Source organism: Cantharellus anzutake (assembly GCF_015039405.1).
Source record: "Cantharellus anzutake strain C23 chromosome Unknown EI90scaffold_5, whole genome shotgun sequence".
Classification (NCBI taxonomy): domain Eukaryota; kingdom Fungi; phylum Basidiomycota; class Agaricomycetes; order Cantharellales; family Hydnaceae; genus Cantharellus; species Cantharellus anzutake.
In genome coordinates, this window is record NW_024066955.1 from 577,744 (window position 1) to 591,764 (window position 14,021).

Genomic DNA, 14,021 nt, shown 5'->3' on the forward strand with positions numbered 1-14,021 from the left:
TGACTGGCCGACGCTGACGAAGGTGAAAGAAGTGCAGTCCTTCTTAGGCTTCGTAAACTTCTATTGCCGCTTCATCAAAGACTTCTCCGAGACAGCATGCCTGCTCCATGTGCTAACCCGCAAAGCGAAGGTCTGGGAATGGGGGGAGAGCGAAGAAAATGCCTTCAACGCTCTCAAGAAAGCTGTCATCTCCGCCCCCGTCCTCGCTTTCCCCGCTGACAGCGGCCGCTACTGTCAGGGCACACCCGCCTGACCCGGTTCCACCTGGGCCCACCTGGGCCCACCTCACCCGCTCCCTGCTACCCATCCTTCCTCCCTCTTCCCCTTCCTCCCTTTCCTCCCTCTTCCCTCTTTCCTCTTTCTCCTTTATTTCACTCTCCCTTTCTGTTTATTCTTTCTATTTACATGGACCACCTTCCCTTGTATCATTGTACTGTTGACCCGTCCGGCTCGGACACCCTGGATGACTTCCCGCTACGCCCAGCATGCGCACCTGCAGCGGATGCCCTCAGGATCCCCCACAGGGATACCCGGATGGCTGTGGCCCTCTCCGTAGATGACGTGGCACCCGTCATGTGACCCAAGCCACATGTACATAAATGTACCTGAAGTGGGAACTGAAGAAGTAACCTTCTTCTCACGTTTTCCACTTCAGGTAAGTAGTGTAGTTCTTCCTTTTAATAACAATTCACGTTTTCCACTTCAGTCCAAGTGGCCAGGGACTACAGTCCCAGATCGGGCCCGTCAGTACGCGCGCCCGCTTCGTCCCCCAAGAGGGTCCCTCCGCCGGGCGCTACAGCCGGGCCCCCTCCACCCCGGACGTGTCCCTGACAGCTACAAACTTGAGTGTGATGCCTCCAACTTTGCCACTGGTGCCGTCCTGTCCCAGCTCCAAGCTGATGGTGAATTCCACCCTGTAGCCTTCATGTCCAAAAGTTTCACTGAGGTAGAATGAAACTATGAAATCTACGATAAGGAAATGCTCGCGATAGTCCGAGCGCTAGAAGAGTGGCATCACTTTGTAGAAGGAGTGGAAGAAAAGGTCGATATCTACACTGACCACTGTAACTTGGGCTATTTCCGCACTGTGCAGCGGCTGAATCACTGCCAAGCACGATGGTCACTCTTCCTATCCCGTTTCCACTTCACCCTCATCCACTGCCCAGGGAAGCTCATGGGGAAACCGGACGCCCTCTCACACCGCACTGACCACCCAAAAGGGAAAGACGACAACGAAAGCCTGACCCTCTTACAGCCAGAGTGGTTCGAAGCCCGCGTGACTGAGGCCGTCACAGTGGAGGGAGAAGAGATGACCATCCTGGAGAGGATACGTGCGGCGAAGGACCACGACGAGAGAGTGGCGAAGGCACTGAAGGAACTAGGAGACGGGACGCTCAGGTCAGATGAATGGAGCAAAGATGGAGAACTGGTCCTCTACCGAGGAAAGGTGTATGTCCCGAAAGACATGCAACTCCGCCACGACCTGGTGCGGCTACACCACAACGTGCAGGTGACGGGACACCCAGGGCAATGGAAAACCCTGGAACTCGTCTCCCATGACTACTGGTGGCCCTGGATGGCGGAGTTCATGGGCCGCTACATAGCAGGGTGCGACGCCTGCAACCAAGTCAAATCGTTCCCTTCACGGAAGGTGGGGAAACTCATGCCAAACAAGATCCCCACCCACCGCTGGCAGGTAATCTCTGTAGATATGATCAGAGAGCTCCCTGAGTCAAAAGGTTCCAACACCATCCTGGTTGTAGTAGATCGCCTCTCCAAGCGCATCCATGCAATCCCCACAGTCACGACGGTGGACTCGGTGGGAATCACCCAACTTTTCCTTGAACATGTCTGGAAGCATCACGGCCTTCCCGAGGAAATTCTCAGCAACAGAGGGAGCGCCTTCGTCTCCCAGTTCTCCAAAGAACTGGCAGCCCTGCTAGCGGTCAAATTGACCCCCTCAATGCCCTACCACCCACAGACAGGGCAGACAGAGCAGGTAAACCAAGAGATAGAAGCATACCTCCGAGTGTTTGTCAACCACTGCCAAGACGACTGGGCAGATTGGCTCCTGCTAGCGGAGTTCTCCCACAACAACCGCATCCATGCATCCACCTGCCGCACCCCCTTCGAGCTCGACACTGGCCAACACCCCAGAATGGGGACAGAACCTACGCGCATGTCAGAAGTCGAAGCCGCAGATGCATTCACCTCGAGGATGATGAAAATGCAAGAGGAGGCGAAAGCAGTGCTCGAGCATGCAGCAGAGGAGTGTCAGGGGACGGACCCCGGGTCCCCATGACCCCTCTCTACAGTCCACAGTCTAGCCTGTAGACACAGCCCATCTCAGGGCATAACTACTGTGGGTAAGAAAGTGTATAGATAAATGAAGAGTAGGCTACACTTGCCTACTGTGGGTAAGAAAGTGAGAAGAAGGTTAACTTCTCACTTTCCCACAGTGGCCCCAATATGGCGAAAACTTCCGGGGATACCCGGAAGTCACATGAGGTGGGATCCGGGGTCGGATCATGTGGCGCGCGGAGCATGCGGTGCAGGAAGTGCACGGGAAGTGGAGCGGGTCCGGACACGGGTCCGGGTCCGGGCTAAGTCAGGGTATGTGCCCTGACAAGGAGATGGCCCGCTACTATGACCGGAATTGGGGAGCGGCGCCTGAATACAAAGAGGGTGACCAAGTCTGGCTCAGCACCCAAAACTACACCACGGACCGCCCAACCAAGAAGCTAGATCACAAATGGATGGGCCCCTTTAAAATTCTCAAGGTTGTATCCCCCACCACCATCAAGCTCCAACTTACAGCACGGCAAAAGGGAGTCCACCCAGTGGTGTCAGTAACGAATGTCCGACCCCACCGCCCAGATGAGATTGCTGAACGACCCGCTGACCCTTGCCCAGGCCCCAAAATCATAGATGGGGGGGAAGAGTACAAAGTTGAGAAGGTCCTCAACTCCCACTGGCGCTGCAGGAGTAAAGTTCACAGGCTGGCCAAACTCCGAGAATGAATGGCTCCCCCTTGACAACCTGGCCAATGCATGCGACCGGATCGAGGAGTTCTACAGAGCGCACCCAGATGCCCCCGGGAGAGAATGAGGGAACTGTCAGGGCACGCCCGCCTGACCCCATGCCACACCCCACGCTGTACTGCACTACCCCACTATCACTCCCCGTCTCCCCTCCCCCACTTTCCCCTCTCTCTCTATCTCTATTTCTATTTCTATTCTACAGTTGATTTCCCTTTCTCTATGTACCACTACATACTTAACCCCACCCCCCGATCGCCACACGTGCCGTGCACACTCCCGCTTACTGAGTGGCCACCTCTGGGATCTCCTGCAGAGACACCCAGGGAGGTGCAGCTGTGTGCGGAGATGACGTGGCTTCCTCCACATGACCCTAGCCACATGTATATAATAGTGCCTGGGGTGGGAACAGAAGAAGCAGCCTTCTTCTCAACTTCCCACTTCAGGTAAGTACCGTAGCTTTCCCCTTTAATGATAATCTCAACTTCCCACTTCAGACTAAGTGGTCAGGGACGCTCACCCCACGACAGGATCGCCGCTATGCACAGCCGCTACTCGTCCCACTGAGTCCCACATGCAGGGACCTCACCGCTTTCGGAGCTGTCCCTGACAGGAACCCCCTAGCCACTTCGAGGCGAAGCGGCTTAAGGGGGGGGTGATGTCAGGGCACGCTGCTGCCACTGCCACCTTCTTTCCTTTTGTCTCATCCTCTCATTCTCTCTTCTTTCCTTCTTCTCTTTTTCTATCTTTATACAGACGACCTCTCTTTCTTTCCTACACCTGTAGCACGGACACGCCTGACACTGAGCACCCCGTAGGGGCACCACAACGCCGGACACACCACACACTCCTACTTGTATTTCCCCTCCAACACTCTGGATCGACCGCAGAGCCACCCGCGGTAACCCGGCTTCGTCCGAGGGTGACCCATTCACACATGTATATAAACTAAGCCGAAGCAGGACCAAAGAAGTAACCTTCTTCTCATTTCCTGCTTCAGGCAAGTACCCTAGTTTAGTCTAGCTTCCCACCCTAATAACAATACATTTCCCGCTTCAGCCTAAGAAGCCACACAGGGACGTAAGCCCAAGTGAGGGCTGCCCACTATACAGTCTTACCACCCCACCACCGTCCGGGCCGCTACCTCTGCCTTCCTCGAGCTGTCCCTGACATGTGGCCGACTCACAATGTGATGTTGAGCTAGCGGCGCTATATTTCCTTTGTTGGTATTCCTGCTACCAAAGTCAGTGCACCATTGAGGCGACTGCTTATAAAAGCAGTGAACAATATTTCACTTTCGTCTCCCTCAGTTCAACAATGATTGACTGAGGTGAGACTGTGCTTTTACCACACATTTATCTTGTCACTCATGTATCCTCATGTGCCCTAGCATAAAATGCTAGGTAATTAGTTCCAATCTAATTAGTTCAACAACAATTGACTGAGCATAAAATGCTAGCATAAATCACTAACATCCTAATACCAGGCACTCAGTCGCCTGCCCTGCAAGTCTACCTTCAGGCCAATCCCTCCTTTCCATTATTGGGTTATAGCCCATCACTCCACTAAACCCGTAACCTGACTTGTCAGTAATATTCAGTCAGCTAACCTATAACTCTGTTAGCTCCACTCTGCTTGGTCCCACCATTCACAGGCCCACCCTCTATATACATAACTTGTAGATAGGTTACACCCTAGTGATAAAATCGACTAGAGTTTCCCCTCTTCTAGAATCCCTTTCCAGTTAGTAAATTAGGGCATGGATGTGTAACTAGGCACAGCACTCCTGGTTTAGTCACTGAGGCCAAAGCCCTCTGCCATGGGGATGTCATCTTTGTCCCGGACCTGGTCTCTGACAAAAGCCTACATTGTTAGCAGTCAATGCTCGGTCACTGACAGTGTCAGAGTACAGCCTGGTTAAGTCCGGACTGCTTACACACAATTGATGACACATTTGCCCCAGACCGGCATTATGTTAGAGACCAGAGTGAGACAAGGAGTTGTCTCCATGGCGGAGGGCTTCGGCCTCAGCAACTCAGACCAGAAGTGCTGTGCCAAGTTACATGTCTGTGCCCTAATTTACTTACTGGCAACGAGAACTAAAAAGGGGGATCAACTCTAGTCGATCACTGGGGTGTAACCTATGTACAAGTTAAGTATATATAGTTACAGCAAGGGTGGGCCCATGAATGGCGGGGCTGAGCGGAGCAGAGCTAACGGAGTTTAAACATTAGTTGATTGAATATTACCAATGAGTCGGGTTGCAGGGTTAGCGGAGTGGCAGGCTACAACCCAGAAACAAAAAGGAGGGATAGGCCCGAAGTGTCATATCCCGGAATCCCGACCCCGCGCACTCCCACCACACCACACCTTCCTAACAACTTCACCATCCCCTACACCATGCCTCCCCACTCCCCAAGTCACCTTCCCTCCTGACTGTCTCAGCTCCGGTCTGGTTGCGGCACACCGAACCTTGGCCACTCCCATCCCGGAAGCTCGGTCCCGAGTCGGAACATTCAGAGACCCCGGATTTGCTCCAATATCCCGATGGACCTCTGACATCCCGTGACATGCCCTTAAACCATTCCTCCACCCATTTCATTTATTTGAGTCACCTAACATCCTTCGGATATGCAACCCCGCTTTCGGAGCTACCCGCATCCTTTGGTAATCTCCCTCACGTTATCATTTATTAGTCACCTTCCATTCTTAGCACGACTACCTTCTTACTACCATTCAGTTGGCTAACCCCTTTTACCCATTTGTCTTCCCCATTCATTTTCCGGCCTCCAACTCCGCCCTCCTTGGCCCGACACCTTGGTTCCCCGTTTAAGATATCGTTCGGCACCTTTCGGTACCTCTCGGTATCATTCAGCACCTTTCGGTGTTTTCCCATTTGTCATTCCGGACTTTGACTAAGTCCTTCCCATTCTCCTTTATAAATACCTGTAGATTAGAACCTGTAGTTCCTCAGTTCTAATCTCGACTAAAATGCCACCCAAAGTCCCTCTGAGTGAATCCCGTTCCTGTTCTACAAGATACCTCAGACATAAGAAATACAAGGACTGACTGAGACGTAACGGAGGCACAGCGCTCCCTCTGAGTCGCTGAGGCCGCATCCTTCTTAGAGCCTCTTGTACCACCCAGCAGAACCGGGCTCCCTGAGAAGCTTCGGTTCACTACCGGAGCCCTCAGACCCCCCTCTAGTTGAGCCCCACCTGCATTCGGACTCATGCATTTACCCCCTTTCAATCTCGGGTTTTGACATGAAGGTAGACTTGCAGGGCAAGCAAGTGAATTGCCCAGTGGGGGCGGGAGTGTGCCAGTGGACATCAGAGCTGTCTGGAGGCCTTTGGGGCTCCATACTTAGGGAGGTGTAGGTAATATATTGAAAAGAGGGGGTGGTGACCATCGAGGGAGTCGGAGGTGATTGCAGAATATGGGAGCTCCGAGGTTAGTGAAGAAGGAGTGGAGGTAGTCCGGAAGGATCGAAGGTAGTGGAAGAAGATGGCCATGGATGGATATGACACATTACCCACACAGCCTGATCATCATCCCCAGACTGGCACAGACATTTGTTATATTTCCTTCTGTAGAGTGGCCCTGCTTTGCTGGGCATACAGACTTTATCATTCCCTGGGTAGCAAGTGAGGAAAATAACTTTCTTCTCTCACTTCCCCTTGCTGCTCAGGTATGTTGTACATAGTATATACAAATGATATGTTCTCACTTCCCCTCACTGCTCAGCTGGAATCCCTATTGCAATCTGCTCTGCCGGGTTCCCCCATTGAGACTGACCCTGTCCCCTTCGGCCTCAGCTCCAGTGAAGGCTTGGGATCCCTTGACTTAGCAGCTCGGTACCCTGACAGACAGCTACCATCAGCGAGACCTCACGTGATTCTGACAGTATTTTGAACTCCCCATCGCTCTTGATGCCCTTATGATGTCATGATGTACGACTCGCTTGCAGGGCCTGAACCTGCAGCAGGACCTTCAACGACCCCTTATAGAGATTACAGCCCTAGTATGCCATTTGAAAGAGGTAGGATGGAGGAGAGACAATTTGAGAGTTTTACGGCAGGCGATGAGTACTACCTACACTCCTCAACCCTGAAGAGACGATGCTGAGATGCTAGCAAAAGTGACTCTGATGATGACTCTGAGGATGGTAATGAGGGTGAGGAGACAGCTCAGGCTCTGCCACCCCTGGTGACAGAGAGAAGGACATCAAGCACTGCAGCTGAAGCAGCCACTCCAGCTACTCAAGATAATGGTGAGGATGTTATTGAAGAGATCAATCCTGAGGAAGTCGACCTGAAGGATAGAGTGAACTTCATGCTCACCAGAGCAATCTCGGAACTAACCCACACTACCTGCAGCATCCACCTGATCATTCCTACACCTCCACCACCAGCACCACCACCTCCGCCACCACACTGCAAACCCCCCCGTAAAAAGGCCCACAAACCTGTCAGGATCCAGACCCCAACTGGGAGTGGCTGGAGGGCAAGACTGGGTGTGGAAGCTGGGGTGCTCTCCCCAGCTGCTAACTCCTCGAAGTTGCTGTAAGGTCGGTTGAGGTTCCGACCTTGGTGTTGACTCTTGCTATCCTCAAGCTGTCAGAAGTTAGGCAGTATAGAGCTTTATTTCGACAGGGGAGAAGAGTGAAAACCTGTTTCACCCTTCCCCGCAATTTATATACATTGTTTACATCGAAAAATAAAGAGTAATAAACAATGAATAAAGAAAGTGTGCACAGCATGCATCACCACACATCCATTCCCTACATCCTCCCCCACTAGAACAACCATTGGGTGTTCGAAAATCAAGAAGGAATGATGGGTGGACTTAAACTAAGGTGGATCCTTAGTTCGGTGTCGACGGACATCCTTAAATGGCCTTTGAGAATGTGTATCAGGGGTGGCGAGAATTGGGAATGGAATACATGGCTGCATTGTTTTGCCACCAACAACAGCAGCATATGTAAGAAACAGAAATGTGAAATTTTTTGGTGATTTCCATTTAAAATAAGTGGGGGGAAAGGGGATTGGAGAATGGACGGAAGAGGAAATGGATGGCACAGGAGTGATGGGAGCAGAATGACGCTCAGATCGGCGCTTCTTCCGGCCTCGACGACGACGACGTTTTGACGTTGCCGACACATCAGAGGATGGCGTGGACGTGCTGGACGACAGTGGCGCATCAGTCAATGCTGGCACCGATGCATTGGATGGTGTTGATGACATGTGCGTCAACTTGGGAGGAGGCGGAGGTTGATGTGGATGTTGAGTCGCAGCCAGCGATGCAACAGCATCAGCGCACGCAGCAGTGCGGCTCGGATCATCGTTGGAGGCTGCACAATCAACATGATGTTGATGTGCCAAAGGCATCTCCAAGTTAACATGTCCAGGATTGGACGTTGATGTGACATTGGATGTGGGTTTGGTGAAAAACCCAAGTGGGCAGGGGGATAGAGGTTGTTGGGACATGGAGAGTGTCGAGGGACCTAGGGATTCTGTGGGTAGGGATTTGATGTACCTTTCGCGAGCAAGCACATACAAGCACGGCATCGGAGTCGCAACCCACTTGGCATGAACGGAATCCAGCCACTCGAACATCTCATGACATGACCCAAAGCCAACACCCTGATCCTTGTAACTCCACAGAGCTTGTTGCCATGCAAACCAAATAATGGCATCAACATACTCGCTGGCAGAGATCAACCATCGCTGGTGATCATCTGCAGCAACCACGGATCTGAGACCACTGGTGAGCATGTCTATTGCACTTATAGTCTTATTCTCCACTTCTCTGCATCTGGGTTTGTCCCAGTACTGAGCCAAGTCTCGCAGCAGAATCCCATTCGAATCGAGATCGCGTCCATCAAGCCAATACATGGCAAGTATAAGTCATGCACATGCATGTGAGAATGTGGGATCGAAAAATGCGTGTAAGGAATGCAAGTGAGCATCTGGAATGCCACCAACATGGGAATAACGTGTGAGGAGTGTGCTGGCATGAGTGTTTCAGCGTGTGCGGGTGCGAATATTGCATGTGTTGCAGAAAGCGTGTGTGGACGTGGGAAGCGTGTGAGGGAGACCCAGAAATCCTGAGTGTGAGCCTAGGGAGTCATGGACACAAAAGAAGTATGCAAAGTCGATGCAAGCATGCGTTTTCTAGGTGTGTGCGGGCATGTGAACTTCGAGTGAGAACGGCCAAATCAACACAGGCATTGTTGTGGGGACAACTCCGTGTACCGCAAAAAGTCAGATTCTGCGGAATTTGGTCACCAACACGCAGTACATATCCGCTGATGCTCCCGATACTCATTCTATCACTATCCAACACTCCTTACACTCATTCCATATTTTTCCATATTTTCCCCACCATTCCCGACAACCCCAAGCAAAATTCCCACGCCCAACCACGCCGCCAATTTCACCCCCTCTCCAGACCTCCATACCCACACACACAACCTAGCCGTTTTTCCACCCGATGGTGATGCTCTACCACCCTTCTTCACCCCCAGAGCATTTCCCAGAATGGCAATCCCACATCCGGATGGTTCAGCACGGAGTATACTCTCACGTGGTCTTGACAGCACCTGTCAATGGCCACATCTCAAGAAGTACTGCACCAAATGGGACGAATAGGGGCTCGTTGGAAAGCTGGAGACGAGGAGGTTGCTGACGGGAGGATAGGCGGGCGCTGTGGCGAAGCGTTGCGGAGTTAACTTTTACATTTCCCATTTCGGACCCGTTATGATATGTTCCCCATTCATTCATATTTCTTTTATTGTTTCTTTGTTCCCAATTGGATATTCATCATTTACGGTTGCCTAACGGCCCGTTTACATTCCCCCAGTCCATTCATTTCATTTCAAACATATATAAACTAGATAACAACTTGTACATAACAAGTTAGTATTGAATAGACCCGTGAAGGGACAAGCAGAAGTTGCATCCAAGTGGCAAAGACGCCATCCACGACCCTAATGCCCCCTCTGAGCTAGTTGCTCAAGTCTAAGACCCCTAACATCATAATACTCAGCCTTGACGTTGTAACGGGGATTTGCCGGTGTACCCTAAACGAGCCAAATCCCGCGATTCTACCACCCTCAGCAAGCACCTCACATCCATCACATGTAGCCTATATCCCCTCACACTCTTTATACACATTTCCTATTTTTCCTAATTTTTCTGATTCCATTTCCGATGTCTAGAGGCCGATGTTTCCATTTTCTTATTGTCATGTGATATTCTTTCCTATTTTGTCTATCGGACTCTTCCGTGACCCGCTGTATAGTAGCTAGAGAGTATCAGCACCAGACTCACCTGGACCAATATACCCCACTTCAGACCTGACCCTCAGTGAGATCCTTACCCCCCTCTTTCCTGTCATGAGTCTAGTTGGATAGACCCGTTACAATGTCCAAGTGAGATGTAGGTGAGTGTTTGTTTGAGGTTTTTGCAGACTCAGTAGCGCCCACGGACCAAAACCCGGCCTCACGAACTACACCTGCGCACACTACCACCCTCCCCCTTCTCTCTTTCTCAAGTCTAAGCGATAGACCCGTTACAGCGTGCATCTGAGAGTCGCACACGTATGGATTGCATGTGGAAAAGGTTCCTAGAGCATATAGACACGTCTGGATGTTGACGATGCAGTAAAGACCTACAAAAGGGACAGTGTTGTACCAGTCCCAAAATCTTCATCCAACAAACTGTCAACGCAAAGTGTGGCGAGTTCTTCAGTGCCTAACAAGCTTCTGAAGAAAATCCCGCCAATATTCAATGCGAAGTTTAGAATCTCATGAGAGGTGGGTAAATACCCTGAAAACCGCAGCACCGACTTAAGGCGGACGCTCACCGGCGAGGTTAACATCGCTGGGGTAAACGCTTTTGTCCTATTTGATAGTGATGCTGAAACAGATGCCCTATCTCCAGATTTTGTCTGAGCAGTACACATTCCACTGCTTGAGTTGCCAAACCCCTTGGTTCTCCAGATGGGGACCAAAAACAGTCGTTCATGCATAATGTACGGCATGAATACTCCCATAATCATTCACGGGGTTACGTCTACTCACTATTTTGATGTCGTCAACATTGACCGCTACGACGCCATTCTCGGAGCTCCTTGGCTGAATGCCAATGGAGCGTCCCTCAATTTCAAAACTCACACCGTCCACATAAAGATGGGCAACATCAAAACATTTGATGTCCTGACAGAACGGGGTAAAACCTCCATGGGGGCTGCTGCACGCGGTCGCCCCAAACTTCCCTGTGCACCGAGATCCAAACTGCCATCTAAACAGATGGCATGATGCAATACGGCAAAGGCTGAAAACCCTTCACCATGCATCCTTGCCATATCTGCTCAAAAAGACGTGGATACCTCCCAGTGGCCCAATCACTGGCCAAGCCCGAGGTCAAAAGATCTCAGGCTTCCTGACTGTTCCCATTTAGAAGGGCTGCCAATGACAGACCCTGAATTCATGCCACTCAGGAATTGGTGGCATGAATGTTTCAAGGACGTCATGGCACCAGCCCCTGAGGTCCTACCTCCGTTCAGGGAGCTTAACCACCAGATCAACTTGATTGATCCGAATAAAAAATATATAGAAAGAAGGGCTACATGCCCTCAAGCCCTCGAACTGCAGCTTTGAGAAAAAATCGCTCGTTATGAGCGAGCCAAGTGGTGGGAACGCAAGGCAGTTGTGATGGCTGCTCCACTTCTTTGGCTTGCAAAGAAGGACGGTTCTTTACAGACTGTAATCGATGCGAGAAATCGCAATGTGAACTCTATTCTCGATGTCACGCCCATGCCTGACATGCGTTTCATCATGGATAGTATGGCTTGGGTAACTTATCGATCAAAAATCGATATGACGGACACGTACGAACAGATTTGTATTGAACTAGACTGTGTACAATACATGGGGATGAGTACCCCATATGGTACTTTCATATCGAACGTGCTGCAACAAGGGGACTGTAACGGCCCTTCCATGTTCCAGCACATTTTGACTTGGATCCTAAGGGATCAAATCGGTCAAGCCGTCCACGTATGGTTTGACAACATATTCACTGGAACTACGACAGTGAAGCAGCACAACGAGAAATTCTTGTGGATATATACTTGTCTAAAGGACGAGAAGCTCTATGTGAGCCCAAGGAAATTTGAGCCATTCGCCCCTGTACTCGACATACTGGGGTGTTGTCAGGGCACACACCCTGACTAGCCCGGACCCGGACCCGCATCCGGACCCGCTTCCACCTGCCGCGCTTCCCGCATGCGTGCACGCTCCGCGCACCGCATGCTCCGGGCCCGGTTCCTACTCCTTCATGTGACTTCCGGGTATCCCCGGAAGTTTGCCTGATATTGTGGCCACTGTGGGAAGATGAGAAGTTAGCTTCCTTCTCATCTCCTTACCCACAGTAGGCAAGTGTACCTTACCTACTGCTTTATCTATTCATCTCCTTACCCACAGTAGATTGTGCCCTGGATAGGGCTGGCCAGACCTGAGGCTGTGGGCCATAGGGGAGGGTCATGGGGACCCGGGAGTCGTCCCCTGACAGGTGTAAAGTGGACTCAAACGGAATCCATGCAGATTCCGACAAACTAGACAAAATAAGGAACTGGTGGACACCAGAGAACCACACCGAGGTTCTGCGATTCCTAGGTCTCATTGAGTACCTAGCAAATTCCTGCCCAACGTCAGTGCATACACTGGACCATTGCAATCCATATGTACCAGCCATATGCCGTTCCGCTGGAGTGCCCTACACGAAAAATGTTTCATGCAGATCAAAGTAATCGCGTGCAAGACGCTGATTCTAAAGCCCATAATCTGGGATATACCAGATTCAATTGGTTCAGAAGACCAAGACAAGTACCATGTCTGGGTGATCACTGATGCCTGCCCCGCTGGCGTCGGGGGCCGTGCTCGCACAGGGTGCAGAATGGCAAACCTCTAACCCTGCTGCATTTATGTCGAAGAAATTCACCCCAACTCAACAGGCGTATTTTGCCTATGAGCTGGAAGCTCTAGGCGTTCTGGAAGCGCTCACCAAATGGCTCGATGAGCTGACTGGTGGGCGAAAATTCACTGTGGTCACTGACCACAAGGTGCTTACTTACTTCAAAGAGAAGAATCACACTGCGCTGCATCACATTCGTTGGCAAAATTTCTTTCACGGTTTCAATTGTGACATCGTGTATGTACAGGGCCACATGAACAAAGTGGCTGACGCCCTGTCACGATACTATGAATCCTCGTCAGACAAGGATATCCACTACGATGATTACGTATCCGCAGATATATGGATTGATAAAGAGGGCAACGACCTGCCCTTGGCATGTGCTGAAGATGCACGAGAATTATTACACCTGCACAGGTTAAAACTGCAGTGCATATGCCTGGGTGCGTCTCACTCTATTGGCCATGCTCAGGAGCCATGAGATCTCGAGGCATCTGAGCTCAATCCCCCTGACGATCGTCAAGGGAGGAGGGAGCTTTCCCTTGAAGATGTACTGCTGCCATTGGCAGAACTACGTCCTCATGTAGAGGACAAGGCTTTCATCGCGAGTGTGAAAGATGGCTACTCCAAGCACACTACTTGGAAAGGGATCCTCGCAAAACCTGAGGATTTCCCTAAGTTCTCAATCATCGATGGCCTAATTTTTCGTCTGAATGATTCAGGCAAACCACGACTTGTCCTCCCTGAATCTATTCATAAAGGCGAGAGGATTACGGGCATCATGATCGAGCACGCTGAAAGAGGGCTTGCAGCTCTCTATGCCAACTAAGCTCATGGGGCCAAACTCTCCAAAACTCCTACTTCTTGACTAGACTTCGCTACGCTCTCGATCCTTAAACTCCGTGTGGGTTCTCCGGGATTTCCACAAGTCCAGGCTCAGTGTCCACTACTCACTTGTTGTGAGCGAGATCACTGCCCTTATTCCTACTGTTGGAATTCCACA

The 14,021-nt window shown here is 51.1% G+C and overlaps 1 protein-coding gene across 1 annotated transcript; it reads right to left on the reverse strand.

Annotated features, from left to right (window-relative positions):
* Positions 1-7,891: 7,891 nt before the first annotated feature.
* On the reverse strand, positions 7,892-8,935 carry EI90DRAFT_3116968 (uncharacterized protein; the record flags this gene model as incomplete). The annotated part of the gene is made up of 1 exon (XM_039062934.1): positions 7,892-8,935. The coding sequence occupies one exon, from the start codon at positions 8,933-8,935 to the stop codon at positions 7,892-7,894; it is 1,044 nt and encodes a 347-aa protein (XP_038921780.1).
* Between the last annotated feature and the right edge of the window lie 5,086 nt (positions 8,936-14,021).